Below are 21,031 nucleotides of genomic sequence, written 5' to 3'. Positions count from 1 at the left end.
TTCATATTGATTTTCTGTACATTTAACTTTATTATGGAATTCATTTACTCACTAATAAAACCAATACATTTTTAATCTGATCCTGTTGGAGAGTAAAAAGAAACAGAAGTGACTCATTGAAGCTTTACTTGTCCAAATTATTGAGAATGGCATAGTATGCAATATTTGTGAACATGTACCACTCAGGTAATAGAGCTATCAGTTTGGGGTTCAAAAATTCTCACCCCCCCCCATGGTCCTTTTTCAAAGATTAGCCACGCGCCGTCAGGAATCTTTACAACAATTCAACAACAATTCATTTTGTTCAATATGGTGTAGGAGATTACCTATATGGTATGCTTTATGTTTACAGACTTGCCAAAGTAAAAGACAAACTTTATGTGCTAGAAATGCAAGCTTGTGACTCTGCTAGAGTAAAAGATGCAAAGTCTTCAGGAGAGAATGGCTACACACTGAATCTCATCAAAGAAGATGAGGATTTCCTTGACTGAGCTGAAGAATCTCATCAGAATGTTGGAAGAGAAGAACTTTTCAGCGTTCCTGCAGAAGCTAATGACAGAGTAGAAATAACTTCAGAATGTTCAAAGTGAAGCATTTTTCAATGTTCCTGCAGAAGAAGAGAAATGGAAGCATGTGACCCAAAGAAGCAGGAAGATGAGGAGGCAGTCAACACCCATACCGTTGAAGAACCGCTACCAGGCTCACACTCAGGACAGCTACGAAGATGTACATCAAAAAGGTGCTTTGCCCACAAAAAACACTCCAGTAGGCAATCAGAAGCCTCTTGAAGGGAGAAAAATAAGCGCTGTGGTGAATAAGAAACGGAGAGTGGTGGTCGTGGGGAATTCCCTACTGAAAGGAACAGAAGCCGCTATCTGCCGACCAGACATCACCTCATGAGAAGTGTGCTGTCTTCCAGGTGCCCAGATCAAAGATGTGTCTGATAGCAGGGACTTTTCACACATAACGAATAATTATTATTATTTTTTTTTTTTTTACAGAGTGTGGGTGTATAAGAAGTGTGTGGTAAGCCAAACCTTCGACTCCTCAATTTTCCTGACTGCCGACTCCACGACTTTGACTTCACGACTCCAACTCCACAGCACTGCCTCACTACTGAGTCTTTACATAAAGTGCAGCACAGATTTAGCTTAACTAAAAGCTTAAATCCTTAGATCAGGAATAGAAGAGGCATTTATAAGACATTTCATAACTTTCCCAAATTCTTATGAAAACATTTACAGCACATCCTGCATTGAACTACTGTACCAATTTATTATATTTTAGGAGTTGGTCCTTTTTATACCAACTCCGACTACACTAAAATGGACACAGACTCCAACTCCACAGCCCTGTATGATATGGTATCAAGACTCTTCAGTTCCTCAGATGACTACCCATATCCAGTAATATACAAAGGTACAAATGACACAGCAAAAAAGGACCTGGAAACTATATACAGAGACTTTGAAGACCTAGGCCGGAAAGTGAAGGAACTTTGAGCACAGGTCGTCTTCTCATCCATCCTCCTAGTGCAGGGTTCCCCAACTCCAGTCCTCAAGGCCCACCAACAGGTCATGTTTTTTGGATTTCCTTAGTATTGCACAGGTGATGGAATTATTGCCTGAGCAATACTAAGGAAATCCTGAAAACATGGCCTGTTGGTGGGCCTTGAGGACTGGAGTTGGGGAACCCTGTCCTAGTGGATGGACATGGAACAAGCAGATTGTACAGGATTCTTCAGGTGAGCAACTGGCTATGTCGATGGTGCCGTCAGCAACGTTTTTGGGTTTCTTGACCATGGAGTAAATTACAAGTATGATTGACTCCTTGCTAGAGATGGGTTGCATCTTAAGAAAACAGAAAAACACATATTTGGTTGACTCCGTGCTACACTCATCAGGAGAGCTTTAAACTAGAGCAATATGGGATGGGAAATATACGGCCAGGAAAAAATATGCAGCTAATGAATTCTTTTTAGAACCCTGCTATTAGAAGTGGAACAAAGACAAAAATTCTGAATGAAAATAGAGGAGCAAGAGAAACCCACTACAAACTAAAATGTGTCTATACAAATGCACAGAACATAGGAAACAAGCAAGGAGAATTAGAGCCGCTAATACAGGAAGAGCGATATTATATCATAGGCATCACTGAAACTTGGTGGAATGAGACACATGATTGGAATACAAACCTTGAAGGCTACAACTTATTTATAAGAAACCGGCTTAACAAGAGGGGATGAGGTGTTGCATTGTATGTTAAGAAAGCTTACATCTCCAAAGAAATCCAAGCTTCAGGGAATAACTCTGTAGAAACTGTTTGGGTAAGAATACAAGGAGAGAAAAACATAAAGGATACTATTGTAGGTGTTTACTAAAGGCCACCTGGACAGACTGAAGATGTGGAAGAACTCTTTTTACATCAGATGTCTTCGTTCTCAAAAAAGTACGACATGGTGATCATGGGAGATTTTAACTATCTAGATATTTGTTGGGAATCTCTCTCACGCAAAAGTAATGGGTCCAGAAAGTGATCATCTTCTCTCGCTGACAACTTTTATCTTTCAGAAGGTAGAAGAGAGAAGGATCTGCCATCTTGGACCTAATTTTCATCAACAGGGAGAAAATGGTTGAGGAAGTAAAGGTGGCTGGGAATTTAGGAGACATACTATCCTCGAATTTTGGATTACAAGAAGAGGAAGACCTGCGAGGACTCAGACTTTAAGGTTGGACTTCAGAAAGTTTTTAATGGGCTCAGAAAGAAGGTAGGAAAGGTCAAATGTCTGGATTTTCTAAACGACACACAAGTCCAAGAAGGATGGGAGCTTTTGCTAAATGAAATTCTCAATGCACAATAAATAACAATCCCCCAAAAAAAGGAAGAATTGGAAGCATTTAAAGAGACCAGGATGGATGAATACAGAACGTAAACACTTGATGAAAAGAAAAAAGAAATGTATATCAAATGGAAAGAAGGGGGTATATCTAAAGAAGAATATAATGCTGTCTACAGGGAATGCAGGGCAAGCGTTCGAAGAGCTAAAGCCAGTAATGAAGTGAAGCTTTTAAGGGAGACCAAAAGCAATAAAAAAGGATTTTGGGGGTATGTCAAAAGCAAAAGAAAAGTCAAGAATGCTATAGGATTTTTACAGGATGAAAACGGTGAAGTGGTCAAAAAATATGTTGGGAAGGCCGAACTTTTAAATTTCTGTTTTGCATCTGTGTTCTCTAAGAAAGCAAATGTAACATTAACTGATCTTCATTGTGCTATCGAAGGAATAAAATAATCCACACTATCTATAAACAGACAGATGGCGAGGGAACACTTGGCTAATTTACATGAATTTAAATCTCCTGGTCCAGATGAATTGCATCATAGGGTACTGGAAGACATAGCAGAGGAAATTGCAGAACCACTAGCCAGAATCTTTGGAAAATCCTGGAGAAGAGGAGAAGTCCCAGAAGATTGGAGAAAGGGACAACATTTGCCAATCTTCAAAAAAGGAAAGAAGATGGAGCTAAGAAATTACAGGTCAGGGGTCTTACTGCTATACCAGGAAAGATCTTGGAACAAATTATTAAACATCATGTATGTAAGTACTTGGATAATAATATAGTGATTAACCAGAGCTAGCATGGTTTTGTAGAAAACAAGTCATGCCAGACTAATCTAATTTTCTTCTATGATGGAATCACTGACTGGGTAGATTTAGTATATCTAGATTTCAGCAAAGCATTTGATAAAGTATCTCATACTATCCTTATTGAAAAAATGATCAAGTACCCATACTTGACAAGGCTATAGTTAGATGGATTCATAACTGACTATGATCATACTCAAAGAGGGGTAATAAATGGTTGCACATCCAATTGGAAGAGTGTTTCAAGTGGGGTACCACAAGGCTCTGTCCTGGCCCCAGTGTTGTTCAGCATTTTATAAATGATCTAGATAAAGGAACTGAAGGCAAACTAATAAAATTTGCAGATGATGCAAAGCTAGGAGGGATAGCTAACACTAGAGAATACAGGATTTAGAAGCCTCTAGATAAGCTTGAACAATGGGCAGCGACTAATAGAATGGTATTTAATGGAGAGATGCAAGATTCTACATCTGGGAAAGAAAAACAGAAATAACATCTCCAGAATGTAAGGAATAGAACTAAGCAACAGCACGTGTGAAAGGCTTGGGTATACAAATAGATCACAGATCACAGACTGCACATTAGTCAACAGTGTGATGCAGCAGCAAAAAAGGCAAAAACAGTTCTGGGATGTATTAAGAGAAGCATAGAGTCTAGAACACGTGAAGTAATTATCCCCCTCTACTCCTCTTTGGTCAGACCTCATCTGGAATACTATGTCCATTTCTGGGCGCCACATTTTAAAAAAGACATCGAAAAACTGGAGCATATTCAGAGACAAGCTACCAGGATGGTGAGCGGACCCCAAACTATGTCCTACGAGGAACAGTTAAAGGATCTGGAAAGGTTTAGCTTGCAAAAAAGAAGGCTAAAAGGAGACTTAATAGCTGTCTACAAATATCTGAAGGGATGTCACAGTGTAGAGGGATCATCCTTATTCTCATCTGCACATGGAAACACGAGAAGTAATGGAATGAAACTGAAAGGGAGAAGATACAGATTAGATATTAGAAAAAAACTTTTGACAGTGAGGGTGATCAATGAGTGGAAAAGGCTGCCACGAGAGGTGGTGAGTTCTTCAATGGAAGTCTTCAAACAGAGGCTGGACAGACATCTGTCTGAGATGGTTTAGTGAATCCTGCATTGAGCAGGAAGTTGAACACAATGAACTCGGGAGGTCCCCTCCAACTCGAACATTCTATGATTTCATATGAACTGCAATCTATAGCAGGAACTTAAATCTGGATTTGCAACCGCAATTTGATTCAATTTTTTTTAAATAAACCTGTTTACTTTCCTTTCCAGAATAAAAAAAAAATACAGAAATGTAATAAATAACCGACTCTCTGTGCTGTTACGCTCACGCCCGGACTGACTGGCGTGAGTGTGGTTAGTGGTCCCACTGGGCCACAAACTGAGGAGTGCCTGGAGGGGCGTGACTAGGGGTTTCGCCCGATCCGACCACGAACACACGGCGGCTTAATCGACTCCGTGGTCTGAAGAGGGACATGGGATGTGGCCCAGGTGCTACTCCAGGTCAGACCCCGGTCACAGCTGTTGACCCACACCGTGGAATGCAGGCACGGCTGGTATTCAGACAGGCGGGTACTGGCAGGCACGGCTGGTATGCAGACAGGCGGGTACTGGCAGGCACGGCTGGTATGCAGACAGGCTGGTATGCAGACAGGCGGGTACTGGTAGGCACGGCTGGTATGCAGGCAGGCGGGTACTGGCAGGCACGGCTGGTATGCAGACAGTCGAGTACTGGCAGGCACGGCTGGTATGCAGACAGGCGGGTACTGGCAGGTAGGAACGCAGGCTGGATAAGGACCAGTACAGACTGGGATACAGGAACAGAGCCGCAGGTGCGGTAGACAAGCAGAGCGGAACCGCAGGCGTGGAGGACAAGCAGAGCAGAGCGAAACCGCAGATACGGAGGACAAGCAGAGTGAAACCGCAGGTGCGGTGGACAAGCAGAGCAGAGCGAAACCGCAGGTGCGGTGGACAAGCAGAGCGAAACCGCAGGTGCGGTGGACAAGCAGAGCAGAGCGAATCCGCAGGTGCGGTGGACAAGCAGAACAGGGCGAAACCGCAGGTGCGGTGGACAAGCAAGGCAGAACAGAGCAGAGTGAAACCGCAGAGCAGAAGGTGCAGGCGGACAGGACAGGGCTCTGTTCACATGGAACAGACTGGGAAACACAGGAGGTAGATATGGAGGCAGGGAAACGGGACAAGCAGAACAAGATACACACAAGGTACTTGCAATGAAGTAGCGAGTGGACACAAAACTCACAAACAGAAGTACAAAGACAACGAGTTGGAGTTAGGTGCAGGTTCAGACACTGCAGGAAAAGGGAAGGTTTGGACATAGAGACAAACAGGTAACGGGCTAGTACACAGTTCAGACAGGAACTGAACCAGGAACAAGATACAGGAACGAGCCTGGGAACTCAGCCCCCAGGGTGACGGAAACAGACTAGAAGTCAGTGACAGGTAACAGGCCTGGGTATACAGCCCCCAGGGTGGCGGAAACAGACTAGATACAGGACAGGACCTGGCAACTCAGTTGCACAGAACACACTGAACGAAAGTGTTGATCAGGCACCTCCTACTGGGTGGAGGGGGTTTAAGTATCCAGTGACTCACAGCAATAGGCTGGGGAGGCATTAGGACTGTGCACACAGTAACTAGAAGAAACGGGCAGTAACCGCGCCGCCGCCCTAAGCAATCAGACAAGAGACATGCACACAGCAAGTACTGGAGCAATGTGTGCAGCCTGGACTGATAGGTAAGTTGGCGGTCTTGCATGGTGGGACATGGTAAGCCATGCCAGCATGCCGCCAGGGATGTTATATGTGCTACAGTTTCCGTAGTGCTCATTCAATTCTATAGGAGTTACGAATCAACTCAGCTCTGTCATTCTCGGCTTTCAGTGGTCAAAAGCTATTTTCCAACTGTATCAACTTTTTTGTTTTATTATTATTCACTTCTGGTGTTTTGGTGTATTTTAACAATCACATTCACCAAATGTGGCACAATTATCTGGAGTGAGACCTATAGCTCTCTCCTATGTTGTAATATAAAGAGTGAGAATCTTTTATCCCGGAGTATGAAATTGGCACAATGTCTGTATTTTACACTTGAACTTAACATCGATAGAGGAAAAGGTGATGTGACCATGATGAGTTTTGACCCTTTGTATTTTAGCTGCATCAAAAACGTAGCATCCTACAGTTCCAGCAAAGTGGAAGGGATTTACAAAGATGTCAGTCCCAATATGCTTTCTTTTTATTCAGCTTAAATTGAGTGGTGTTGTGTGTTTAAAATTTGCAACATGTCAATTTCTCTTGCAATTATGCTGAGTATTGTATGTGGATTTTTCCCATAGAATTGCATCAGATGTGGAAAATCGGCAGGTAAAAATTGCATGTGCTTTTCAACTGCAGAAACAGACTAAAAACTCTTGTACTCCTCACATGACTGCATCAGTAAAGCTTTGTAAAAGCCAAATACTAGGAAGTATCAAAAACAATGCAGCTTTATTTAAAGCATGACATAGCAAAAAGATACAAAAACCGCAGCGTCAAAAACATGATAACGCATGTTATCTCCAGCCCTCAGGCTACTTCCCTGGGACTGCAATCATAGGCTGATTATAATGAGGGGGGGCACATGGCCAGATTGCCCTCATTTTAATGTTTTATATGCAGCCAATGTGGCGCACATATCCTGTCAGCTGGGGCTGGGTGGGCTGGGGGGCCCCGGGCCACTCTCCCAGCAGTTGTGCAGGGCCGCCTGCTTCTTCTTCGGCCGGGCCAGCACACAAACAAGTTTAAAGGTGCAGTGCTAGCAGATGCGGCTGTGTCTGCGAAAGTGATGTCACTCTGTGCGCACTGCACTGCTGCTTCCCACCAGAGAGGAGCTGGACGGAAGACAAGTCGTGGAATGGTGAGTGACATGTGCTGCTTGAACTTCCCAATGTAAAAGTACCCCTTGTGTGTCTGTGTGTGCATATATGATTGTGTTTATCTATGTACAGTGAAGGAAATAATTATTTGATCCCTTGCGGTTTTTGTAAGTTTGCCCACTGACCAAGACATGAACAGTCTATAATTTTAAGGGTAGGTTAATGTTAACATTGAGAGATAGAATATCCCAAAAAAAAACAAGAAAATCAAATTGTATAAATTAGATACATTTATTTCCATTTTGCATAGAGAAATAAGTATTTGATCCCCTACAAACCATTATGAGTTCTGACTCCTACAGACCAGTTAGTTGCTCCTAATCAACTCGTTACCTGCATTAAAGACAGTGTCTTACATAGTCACCTGTATAAAAGACTCCTGTCCACAGACTCAATTAATCAGTCAGACTCTAACCTCTGCAACATGGGCAAGACCAAAGAGTGTTCTAAGGATGTCAGGGACAAGATCATAGATCTGCACAATGCTGGAATGGGCTACAAAACCATAAGTAAGACGCTGGGTGAGAAGGAGACAACTGTTGGTGCAATAGTAAGAAAATGGAAGAAATACAAAATGACTGTCAATCAACATCGATCTGGGGCACCATGCAAAATCTCACCTCGTGGGGTATCCTTGATCATGAGGAAGGTGAGAGATCAGCCTAAAACGACACGGGGGGAACTTGTTAATGATCTCAAGGCAGCTGGGACCACAGTCCCCAAGAAAACCATTGGTAACACATTACTCCTTAAAGGTTTAAAATCCTGCAGTGCCCGCAAGGTCCCCCTGCTCAAGAAAGCACATGTGCCGGCCCGTCTGAAGCCTGACAATGAACACCTGGATGATTCCGTAAGTTATTTTTGGGGGTGTTTCTATGCTAAGGGCACAGGACTACTTCACCACATCAATGGGAGAATGGATGGAGCCATGTACCGTAAAATCCTGAGTGACAACCTCCTTCCCTCTGCCAGGATATTAAAAATGGGTCGTGGCTGGGTCTTCCAGCAAGACAATGACCCAAAACATACAGCCAAGGCAACAAAGGAGTGGCTCAAAAAGAAGCACAGTAAGGTCATGGAGTCGCCTAGCAAGTCTCCAGACCTTAATCCCATAGAAAACGTATGGAGGGAGTTGAAGCTCCGAGTTACCAAGCGACAGCCTCAAAATCTTAATGATTTAGAGATGATCTGCAAAGAGGAGTGGACCAAAATTCCTCCTGACATGTGCGCAACCCTCATCATCAACTACAAAAAACGTCTGACTGCTGTGCTTGCCAACAAGGGTTTTGCCACCAAGTATTAAGTGTTTGACAGAGGGATCAAATACTTACTTCTCACTGCAAAATGCAAATAAATTTATCTAATTTATACAATGTGTTTTTTTTTTTTGTTTTTTTTTGGGGGGGTGGGGATATTCTATCTCTCAATGTTAAAATTAACCTACCGTTAAAATTATAGACTGTTCATGTGTTTGTCAGTGGGCAAACTTACAAAAACAGCAAGGGATCAAATAATTATTTCCTTCACTGTATATATACATATGTAGCTACTAGTTATTGCGTGGGCTGAGTCTATTAATATTTTACAAGTAATATTGCTTTGCATGACTAATATTCAATGGACCTTTGTTTCTAAGAATACCGTTACAACGTATTAAGTATAATCTAGTCCCTTTTGTATAATTTTTTTTTTTTTATTAAAGTGCATATATATCTTGCAGTGGAGAGATTCCTGTATTGGAGGGTTGAGGGTTTCCACCACATTTATATATGGAGGATCACATCTCCCTACCTATTTAGAGATGACATCTATTCACCCTACTCTCAAATTGTCTTGGCTTGAGTATAGACAACTACAGTCTTTCTTTGTTACCCATAGGGAACACAGACATTATCTTTCAACACTTGCCACTTGAAAGTCTTTTCTTTGCAGACACTGCGCGCTGGCGGTGAATCTCTCTACTATACAGCCTTCTGATGCAGGAAATAAATCCATTCCTTCCTGGTTTCATACAGGCTTGCGGAAAGGAATTAGGTTTCGCACTCACTGATGAGGATTTGCTGAAGTCCTTTTTGTTATCCCATAAACTTTCCTTGGCATGCCATGCACAGGAGAAAAACTATAAAATACTCAGCCGCTGGTACCATTGCCCCACAGTGTTATAACGTCTCTCCGTCGGTGCCTGAGAGTACCTGGTGCTGTGGCGATGAGAGGGGTGGGCTTTGAGTGTTGGTGGCTGCCTGGACTCATACCTCTATTTTGTTTTTTGAGTTGAGATTGCCTCTGTCTTTTCTTCTTGTATCCTTCTCTCTGATATTTTACCTTGTGTTTTCGATGTATATGTTAAAGAGCATTTGAATAATAAAGAATAAGCTGATTCTAAAACGAACCGGTCAGGTCCTAAAAATGCTATTTACATGCAGTCAGGTAAATAGAGTTAAGATCTTACCTGGCTGCCTTATTGGAGGAGCAGCTATAGGGAGAAAATGAACTTGCAGCCACTCACCTCCAATCATAGGAGCATGCAGGGAGTGGTTACTGTACAGTGAGCCCAGCTGTACTCACTCCCAGGCTGTTTGATTGACAGCATGCTCTGCGCACACACAGAATGGGCTCTCAATCAATGTGACAGGAAGTAATTACAGCCGCACTCACAGTATAGTGAGAGGTGGCTGCAGTCACTCCCTGTCCCGCCCCAATGACTGAAAGTGGGCAGCTACAGGGAGGATATAACTTAATTTTCTCCCTGTAGCTGCTCTTCCAGTAAGGCAGCCAAGCAGGATTTTTAACAGTACTTGCCTACAGATTAACCCTATATCTGCAAATAAATAGCATTTTGGGTTATGACTGGTTTCCCTTTAATATCAGATTATTCTTTATTGTTCAAATGTTCATGAAAATATACATCTAAAACGTCAGAGAAATGGATACCAGAACAAAAGACGTGGAGATTATCATGACTCAAATATCAAAATTAAAGTATAAGTCCAGGCAGCCACCAACTCTTGATGAACCTTTTGTGTATGTGCTCCGTTGATAGTACCGCCTTACTCTGTATGCACGTTTCTCTTGTACTTTTGTTTCTACTTGATGTCAAAACTTTGTTTTTTAATTCGGGTAGCCTCCATGTCTTTTCTTCCGCTATCCCTCCCCCTGATATTTTATCTTGGGTTTTTAATGTAAATTTTAATTTAACATTTGAACAATAAAGCATAATTTGATTTTATTTGAGAATTTGTCTTGATCCATTTTTGGGGATAAATTTAGTAATGTTATTTAGGATTAAATCATATGGGATTTAATTTGGTATTAAACACAGATGACTAACATTTTCCTCTTTCCCTCTGTTTTTTTATTGTATTCCAGGTAATTATAAACAGCACAATCACACCCAATATGACTTTCACAAAAACATCTCAGAAATTTGGCCAGTGGGCCGACAGCAGAGCAAATACAGTTTTTGGTCTTGGATTTGGATCTGAGCAACAGTTGTCCAAGGTAAGCGTTCTGAAATATTGTAGATTTAAAGAGGATTTTTGTTTAGAAAACCCCTATCCTGAGGTGCAGTTAGTTTTAAAAATAACAATGTGCTGTACTAGTCCTCCCTGGGTCCAGCTCTCAGTCTGCTCCACTGCTCCAGGTGTCTTTTATTGTCTGCATTGCTGACGTCTCATCTACAGACCAAGAGCCAGTCATTGAACTTAGTGGCTGAATGACTTCTACTGACTACACAGGCAGAGCCTCTGAGCTCAACGATTGATTGCAGCACTGTCTACGTGATGTCAATGATTCAGACAAGAACAGACACCGGAAGCAGTGCCAGAGACACTGAGATAGACCTGGGGAGGGTGAGTAAGGCACAGTTTGTTTTAATAAACTGTGCTTGGATCCAGTGGGTTTCTAAAAATGGAAAATGTTTCCAAACTCCCAAACCTTGTGAGCGGGGGAGCACATAACATAACAGGATGGGGGAAGCACATAATAGGATGGGGGACAAGGATGAGGGCGCACATAACAGGATGGGGGAGCATATACCAGGATTGGGTACCAGAATGGGGGAGCATGGACCAGGCTGGGGGACCAGGATGTGAGCATATATCAGAATGGGGGGGAGCATGGACCAGGCTGGGGGACCAGAATGTGAGAGCATATATCAGAATGGGGGAGCATGGACCAGGCTGGGGGACCAGGATGGGAGAGCATATATCAGGATGGGGGAGCATGGACCAGGATAGAGGACCATATACCAATAAAAATGCTCGTCACCCGGGTGTAGAACGGGTTTAATAGCTAGTGCATACTATATTGGAACAGAATGATTGTATTACTGATCATTCTGTCCCTATACAGTTCATAGATGATCCGCAACTGTCAAGGTACATGGCTTATTGAAACGAAGCTCTTTGAGTGTGAAACATTGTGTCAATGTGTGTGATTCTCCTTTAAGTGCATAATCTTTCTCATCATAAAAATTTTTTGTAAAATTGTTATAAAGTGAAACCATTTTGGCTGTGTTCTAACGATGAGTTTTTGACCCTGCAAATTTTTTCTGCACGAAAAAAGGCAGCATCTTACAGTTCCAGCAAAGGAAATGGGAATAATAGAAATCTCCTGCCATTGTGTTTTTTTAAATTTTTTATACAGCATAAACTGACCAGCAGTGCGTGTTTGAAATCTGCAACATGTCGATCGCTCTTGCTGGTACACTGAGTTGTATGTGTGAATTTTCCCCATAGACTTGCATTAGATGAGCGAAAAAACACGTGTTAGTGCGTTTTACGCTGAGTAAACACACTAAAACGTATGTAATCCGCATATGCCTGTATCAATAAAGTTGTGTCAAAGCCACATACCAAGAAGTATCAAGAACAAAGCCGCTTTAATAAAGCATGACCTATCAGAGACAAAAAACACAGCATCAAAAACATAAAAAAAAAAAGCATTCAAAAGCGCAATGAAAAAACGCAAGTAACTTCATTTACCTAATAAGTGTAGAACTGCTGCAAAATTAAAAACTCCCCAAAAGCTCATCGGGGGAACCAAGCCTTAATGTTCTACAACAGAAATATGTTCATATTTTCTACACATAAGGTACGTGCCGGCACTTATGCAGAACCTTTATTTGCTGCTATAAATTGTTAAAAAGCACCTTGGTCCTCATATCTCATTAAGCTTCCTTAAAAATGTAGAATTGGTATAATTATTTTTTTCCTGAAAAACTACAACATAAAGCAGCACTTGTTAAAAAATAAATAAAAATGAAAAGCTTACACCTAAAATAGTCTGAATTGGATTGTGACGAAGGCAGCTTGGAAATAGCACTGCAAGTAATTCCCATAGCAACCTCCTACTTGACAGAACATCTCACATACATGTCCTCCTACATTCATTAGAAGATGTTGTCTGATGTATCCAGACTCTTTCTATAGGATTGTGACTTGACTTTTTTTTGTCTTGATTTCCTGTTCTCCATTCATCTTTTTCATAGTTCTAGCAACATTTTTAACTCTTATTTAAAGGGAGCCTGTCATGTGAAAAAACGCTATTAACTTGCAGATATGAGGTTAATCTGCAGATTAATAGCGTTCTGAAGCTGCCCGGTGCCCACATTTAGGTCTCAGTGGGGTGACAGATTCCCTTTAATATCCTCCTTGTAGCCAGGTTCTATCAGACCTCTAATATGGGCATACAGGTGATAGAAATGTGAATCTATACTTACCTGTATGTCCCATATTAGAGGTTTACTTACTTTGTAATAGCTTTTTATTAAATCAGTTCTGGCAAGTTTCATGTCCAGGGAAAGCAAAGAAATCCCCGCCTATTCGCTTCATTTCCATATCCCTCCCCCCCTACCCTGTGACGTGCAGTTCCCAGTCGGATCCGGCGCCTGCGCAACTTACCCTGTACAGAAGGCGCTCTTCTTCCTGCCATCTATGTAGCCTTGTGGAGCTGGAAAAAGCTATTACAAAGCAAGTAGACCTCTAATATGGGACATACAGGTAAGTTTAGATTCACATTTCTATCACCTGTATGCCCATATTAGAGGTCTGATAGGTCCCAGGGGGGTGACAGATTCCCTTTAACATTATTCCTCCTGGCAGCCTTGGGAGTTCAATTATAGGGGTGCAGCTGGCGCAGCTTCAGTCACCGCTCTGTGTATAGTGAGTGGTGGCTGTAACCGTGCCCTGGCAGCGACTGACAGCTGGCTTTAAAAAAAAAAAAATTAACTTCCTCCCGGCAGCGGGGCTCTCAGTGTGGGCATCAGGTAGCTTCAGAATGCTATAAACATGCAGATTGACCGTATATTTGCAGGTTAATAGCTTTTTTTTTCCCCTTTAAGGGGGGGAGAAGAGACTAAAGTTTAAATGTGGGCATAATAGAACGCCATGCTGAAGATGTGCTGTATTCAGTATATGCAACAATTTTCCTTTAAAGGGATTATCCCAGATTCTGTTTTTGTTAAACTCCCTATCTTTGGTGTTACTTCACACTCTGTTTTCTGGTAGTTATTTATATCTACACAGATATTTATTTTACATATGTGGGTGTCAAAAAATGCTAGAAATGTAAAAGGGAAGTTTAATGGTATATTATTGTAAAGCATTTGTATATGTCTCAGATATTGTTGTTCATATACAGTACAGACCAAAAGTTTGGACACACCTTCTCATTTAAAGATTTTTCTGTATTTTCATGACTATGAAAATTGTACATTCACACTGAAGGCATCAAAACTATGAATTCACACATGTGGAATTATATACTTAACAAAAAAGTGTGAAACAACTGAAAATATGTCTTATATTCTAGGTTCTTCAAAGTAGCCACCTTTTGCTTTGATGACTGCTTTGCACACTCTTGGCATTCTCTTGATGAGCTTCAAGAGGTAGTCACCGGAAATGGTCTTCCAACAATCTTAAAGGAGTTCCCGGAGATGCTTAGCACTTGCTGGCCCTTTTGCTTTCACTCTGCGGTCCAGCTCACCCCAAACCATCTCGAATTGGGTTCAGGTCTGGTGACTGTGGAGGCCAGGTCATCTGGCGTAGCACCCCATACAAAGAGGTGTTAATTCATAGTTTTGATGCCTTCAGTGTGAATGTACAATTTTCATAGTCATGAAAATACAGAAAAATCATTAAATGAGAAGGTGTGTCCAAACTTTTGGTCTGTACTGTATACAAAGGAAGAGGATTCTGTACCTAGAATATTGAATTGGTTTAAGATGATTTAGTACTAACATGCTCATTCTATATTACCCCATATTGCATTCCAGTGGTATATGTTATGAATATGTATAGAATCGCCTACATAATGTTCTTTAAAAATGGGTAAAACCCTTATTCCCTTTTGATGAGCCCTCTGTTTCAATTACTTCATCCTAGTCACGCCCATCTCAAACAACGCTACTGCCGTATGGGGAACCTAGGCATTGGGTGCGCATGCGCCGATCCGAAAACCCCCATGACTTCTGGACATAGCATGCGTTCCATCACATGCGTGTCAAGCGCGGTGTCATAGGAAATCCCATTGGTACAAAAGGGGTATGGAGTAATTGACGCATGCGCCGTGATCATTGCCTGGGCAACCTAATTAAAGACAGCTGGGAGCAGTGTACTTATATTCACATGAACGGAAGCTAGGTACGCCCCTTTTTGGAAGAAGCCCAAGGCGAAACGGCGTCGTCGGGGTAAAGACCAGCACCACCACCCACTCTCTGGTATTATATACTTGTAAGTACACCTTTATATTCATACCCATATTGATATAAATGTAGGAAATACTAAGGAAAGATCCCAGTGTGGCTATAGGATCATTAATTAATCCTTTATGGTTGGGAAGGAATTTAGCATTAGCACTTTATCCACATATGGAACTATTAATTAATGGTCATCTGTATATAGGGGCATAAAAGAGGTATTTAAAAACTCTGCATTTGCACTTTGTAGCATATTTGAACTAGAATTTTTTTTTTTGCACTTTGTAGCATATTTGCACCAGAAAATTTGGCATTTGCACTTTGTAACCTACTTGTACTATTTGATATGGGGATAGTTGCAATAAAATATTAGAATAATTGTTGATGAAATATAGATAAATATATATAAAAAATTATAATTTGATCAGCCTGTGGCTGGTGGTGGATGTAATTCGAAAGTACCTGAATTTTATTTTAAATATATTTTAAATTATTCTGAAATAAAAATATTCATTTTAAGAAATAGTTTTATTATTTTTGTATCTTCCTGCTCTTGAAATTGGTGCGACAGCACACTGGTTTCTTATTGTAGTTATATGTATTCAGTATATGCCGCAATTTTCCTTTAAATAGATTATCCCTGAATGTATTTTTGTTAAACTCCCTGTAGTCTAATAGCGTTTGCGTCTCCAGCTACTTCATAACTGCAGTGTGAAGTGTCCAATCCTCCAGTGCTGCCCATCTGGCCACTGTAAACTACGTTTCCCACAGCCCCCTGCTTCTTCTCCAGGCTCTCCTCCATGCACAAATAACACTGGCCACTCCTCAAATCCTCTGTAATCTGCTAATGGCCCCCTGGATGAAACGTTGTGCTATGCATGGTTTCTAATATATCAATAAGGCTATGTTCACACTAGGCGTTTTTTCAGTGTTTTTTTTCTGCAGCAAAACCTGATCTCTTAGCAGGAAAGAAGCTGCGTCAAAAAACGCAGGTTTTGGTGCATTTTTCAGGATCCTAAATTTCAGCTTTGCTTCCACCACAGAAGCATGAACACAGGTCATAAAGACATATATGAAACCATATTAATCAGAATTACAAATGTAACTGTGAGGGAGGTGAATTGTTTTTCTAAGACATTGGCAGTGCATTGAGTTTGTAGGACACTATTTATTTTCACACTATGGTCTGCCCTTGAGTTTCTCAGAGATTGTTCAATTTCACACCTCCGTGGGCTAATCACTAATTTAATTAAACTGTCCTAATCCAAACTGCTATCTCAGGTGACAAAGAAAAGATGGTAAAATCACAAAAATAAATGAGTTTAACATACTGCTGTACTTGCTTTTTTCACGTAAAACCTGATAGCTATGTTCACACTAGGCGTTTTTCACCACCCATTACTTTAAATGGCTGAAAAACGCTCACAAAACACAGAAAAAATGCTGAAAGAAGTGACCAGCAGTGCGTGTTTGAAATCTGCAACATGTCTTGCTGGTACACTGAGTTGTATGTGTGAATTTTACCCATAGACTTGCATTAGAACATGAAAAGCATAAAATACTGATGACACAAAAAACAATGTGTGCATGTTTGTCACACTTGTATGTTTCAGATCACAAAACAAATTTAAATATTAGACAAAGATAACACAAGTAAACACGAAATGCAGTTTTGAAATTAAGGTCTTTATTATTAAGGGAAAACTAAATCCAAACCATGTGTGAAAAAGTGATTGCCCCCTTCCCCATTAAAACATAAATTAACTGCGGTTTATCACATCTTTGGGAAGCGGAGTTCAATTTCCCTAGCCACACACAGGCCTGATTACTGTCACACTTGTTCTCAATCAAGAAATCACTTAAATAGGACCTGCCTGATAAAGTGAAGTAGTTCAAAATATCCTCAAAAGCTAGACCTCATGCTGCGATCCAAAGAAAATCAGGAACAAATGAGAAAATAAATAATTGAGATCGATCAGTCTGGAAAAGGTTATAAAGCCATTTCTAAAGTTTTGGGACTCCAGCGAACCATGGCAGAGTTCCAAGACGAAAATCACTGTTGAGCAAAAAGAACATAAAGGCTCATCTCAGTTTTGCCAAAAAACATCTTGATCGCTAAGACTTTTGGGAGAGTACTCTGTGGACTGACGAGACAAAAAATGAACTTTTTGGAAGGTGTATGTCCCATTATATCTGGTATAGAAGTAACACAACATTTCAGAAAAGGAAAATCCTACCAACAGTAAAATATGGTGGTGGTTGTGTGATGGTCTGAGGCTGTTTTGTTGCTTCAGGACCTGGAAGACTTGCTGTGGTATATGGATCCATGCATTCTGCTGGCTACCAAAAAATTCTGAATGAGAATGTCCGGCCATCTGTTTGTGACCTCAACCTGAAGCATTCTTGTGTTATGAAGCAGGACAATGAGTCAAAACACACCAGCAAGTCCACCTTTGAATGGCTTAAGAAAAGCAAAATTAAGATTTTTGAGTGGCCTAGTCAAAGTCCTGACCTTAACCTGACCTGATTAAGATGCTGTGGCATGACCTTAAAAAAGTTGGTTCATGCTCGGAAACCCTCCAATGTGGCTGAATTACAACAATTTTGCAAGGATGAGTGTGCCAAAATTCCCCCAGAGCATTGTAAAATACTCATTGCCAGTTATCGTAAATGCTTGATTACAGTTGTTGCTGCTAAGGGTGGCTCAACCCGTTATTAGGTTTAGGAGGCAATCACTTTTTCACCTAGGGCCCTGTAGGTTTGGATTTCTTTTTCCCTTAATAATAAAGACCTTCATTTAAAAACTGCATTTTGCGTCATCTTTTTCTAATATTTAAATTGGTTTTGTCATCTGAAACATTTAAGCGTGACAAACATGCAAAAGAATAAGAAATCAGGAAGGGGGCAAACACTTTTTCCCACCACTCTATATTCTTATAATGCAGATGTGGGAAAGTTCTGGCCATTGTCATTTCCTCTGGCCTTTGGGCAGATTACTGAGGGCCTCCGTGCATGGGCCGCTGGCCTCATTTTTCTGGCTGCTTGTTCTTTAACTGAAACTTTGAGCTCTCGTCTCTGGACAGGTGGTTTGGGGGGAGGGACAATACAGTAGACCAGATGGCATAGCTCCCAACCGTCCCAGATTCAGTGGGACTGTACCAATTTGAGAGGATAGTCCCGCTGTCCCTACTTCCACTCGCTCTCTTCACTGTGTGATGTCCTTGTATAAGTGTCTTTAGTATCTCCTCCTCTTTGGGGGCAGGGCCAGAATCTTTATGCATATGCTTATATTAATTAAACAATTCTCTTCTTTTCTTGTGATCTGGTCTCCCCAGAAATTTAACCCACAGTCTACAGCATTGTAGGCAGCAGCTAAAGCTATGAACCACAGCCTACATTGACAAGCGTTGGAGGACATTCTCTACTTCAAGCTGCATTTGCAAGCTGTGAATCTACAGGCAGATTGTAGTGGTACATAAAGATCCATCTGTACATAGCAGTATATTTCTGTATACCTGTATTCTAGAGCATAGGTCCCCAACCGCCGGTCCGCGGAGCAGGACCGGGCCGTTGGGGTTTTTCAGCCGGTCTGCGGCGCCGCTGACAGTTGTAGAGGATCAGCAGGGAGAAAGCCAGCATGTGATCAGTAGCCTATAAGAAAAGAGGAGGAGGGACTGGCAGTGAATAGATAATTAGCCATGCGGCCCTACTCGCAGAATGTGCTCAGGCAGGAGCAGGGACAAGCAGGTCATGTGTGTCCAGCGCTCCTTCCCCTCCTGCTAGCTGCGAGTTGGAGGGGGAGGGGCTCTGGATGCTAATGGGCAGCTAGATATGACGTCAGGTGTCCCACCCTTATGACTCCTGTAGCTGTGTTCTGGTGTCGTGCGGCCCAGCAGCAGATTTTCTGGTTAAAGTGAAAAAAGCAAATAACAGTGAAAATTCATAGCAGCAGTGGCTGTGTCCAGTAGCAGCAGTAGTGGTCATCATCATCAGATGGGACCTAGATGGGACCGTCTTGTTGCAGGAAAACAAGCCCAGTGCTCCCACTGATCCAGGGAAACAAGCCTGGTGCTCCCACTCATTCTGAACCTATGGTAAGTTGAATCACATTCTCATTATAAATGTCATAATTATATGATAAGTATGCACTAAGCTCCACCCCTCCATAACCCCACCCACATGATCAAAGCCCCGCCCCTACCCCCACCGGGCCATTGAAAACTGGTCTTGCTTAAAGCCGGTCCCCGGTGCAAAAAAGTTTGCCGACCACTGTTCTAGAGGGAGAATAAAAGTCGGGTGTTTTACTTCCTATAAGCTTAATAACAAAAATGAAAAACAATAATATAAAAAGGGTCACTTTCTCTTCTTTTGTTGAGATCTGGTCTCCCCTGGAATACAACCCATAATCTGTATCATAGTAGTCAGCAGCCAAAGTTATGAGCCACAGCCTGCACTAATAAGTGAATTTTGTATACTTGAAGCTACAATGCAGGCTTTGAACCCACAGTCAGATTATACTGGTACATAGAGATACATCTATAAATAGCAGTGCATTTCTATTTACCGTACCTGTATTCAAGAGGGAAAATAAAAGTCAGATTTTTTTTTTCCTCCTATATTACTAAAAAATAATATACCTCACAAATCAGCAAATAACATGGATGTATTGGGTGTCCCTGTAATTGTAACAACCTACACAACACAGTGATGAAATTATTTACAGTGACCGGTAAATTGCGTAAAAAAATTACGTGATTATTTTTTTTCCCCTCCATTAGAAAATGTAATAAAAATGTAACACTGAGATCGTGTTCATATCTACTGCTTGTTTTCTGCACGCAAGGTCATAACAATCTTTTCTGATTAATTATTATGTGCTTGCTGCGTTTCTTTCATGTGTTTTTCCCCTTAATTGATACGCTTTTGGTGCAGATTTGAAGTGGCATTTTTAATGCTTTTTTAATAGTTCAAAAAGGATTTGATTCTGCACTTAAAAACGCAACGGCTTTTTATTTACATGCTTCTTTTTTTTTTTTTCAGGCTCTGCCTAGAAACCTATAGAGGAAAAAAAGCACCAAATCTGCACAGTACAACAGCGTCTTTAGACATTACTAGGGTGGAGTTTTCATGAAATCACAACCACTTTGCTTGGACATTTAAGCAGTGTTCACATGTAACGTAAATGCTGCATTTTTTTTCTTCTGCTTTTTTGCACAGAAATTCTGCTTGCCTTTAACAGTCAAAGTGGACGTGATTTCATGAAAACTGCGCTACTGAACTGTGCGGTTTTGATGCTTTTTTTTTCTTCTCCAGATGAGTTTATTTACAAGCTTTTTTTTAAGGCAAAATCAAAGCTTTCCTGTACTATAAAAACCACATTAAAAATGCTGCTTCAAATCTGCACCAAAAACGCATCATATAAAGGGAAAACACATACAAAAAGTGGCAAAAATGCAATAACCAGAAAAGATTATTATTGCGTAGTTTGGTGCGGACACCTGCAGAAAACAAAGTATTTAAACAACTTGTGAACACGTCCTTGCAGACACCAAAAAGACAGATGTCATATAGTGTAGCTTACGTAAAAATGAGAACAATCTGGCTGCTACAACTATGAACGAATGAACAAAACTTAAATCCATAGATCCCAACAAGAGATTAGCATGAGACACAGATGTCATCGTGCCAGTCCTAACTAACCAAAGCCTAGGGGACATTGGAAGGT

General features: G+C 41.2%; 1 protein-coding gene across 1 annotated transcript in view; it reads left to right on the top strand.

Annotated features, from left to right (window-relative positions):
• Positions 1-21,031, top strand: part of HOMER2 (homer scaffold protein 2) — a 231,560-nt gene that overhangs the window by 126,573 nt on the left and 83,956 nt on the right. The window contains exon 3 of the mRNA XM_073653114.1: positions 10,977-11,108. Coding sequence (XP_073509215.1) covers positions 10,977-11,108 — 132 coding nt within the window. The remainder of the gene's footprint in view (positions 1-10,976; positions 11,109-21,031) is intronic.

This window comes from Phyllobates terribilis, unplaced genomic scaffold (genome assembly GCF_046119375.1).
Source record: "Phyllobates terribilis strain yellow unplaced genomic scaffold, ASM4611937v1 Scaffold_11__3_contigs__length_659146591, whole genome shotgun sequence".
Classification (NCBI taxonomy): domain Eukaryota; kingdom Metazoa; phylum Chordata; class Amphibia; order Anura; family Dendrobatidae; genus Phyllobates; species Phyllobates terribilis.
This window is presented reverse-complemented; position numbering and strand designations above follow the sequence as displayed.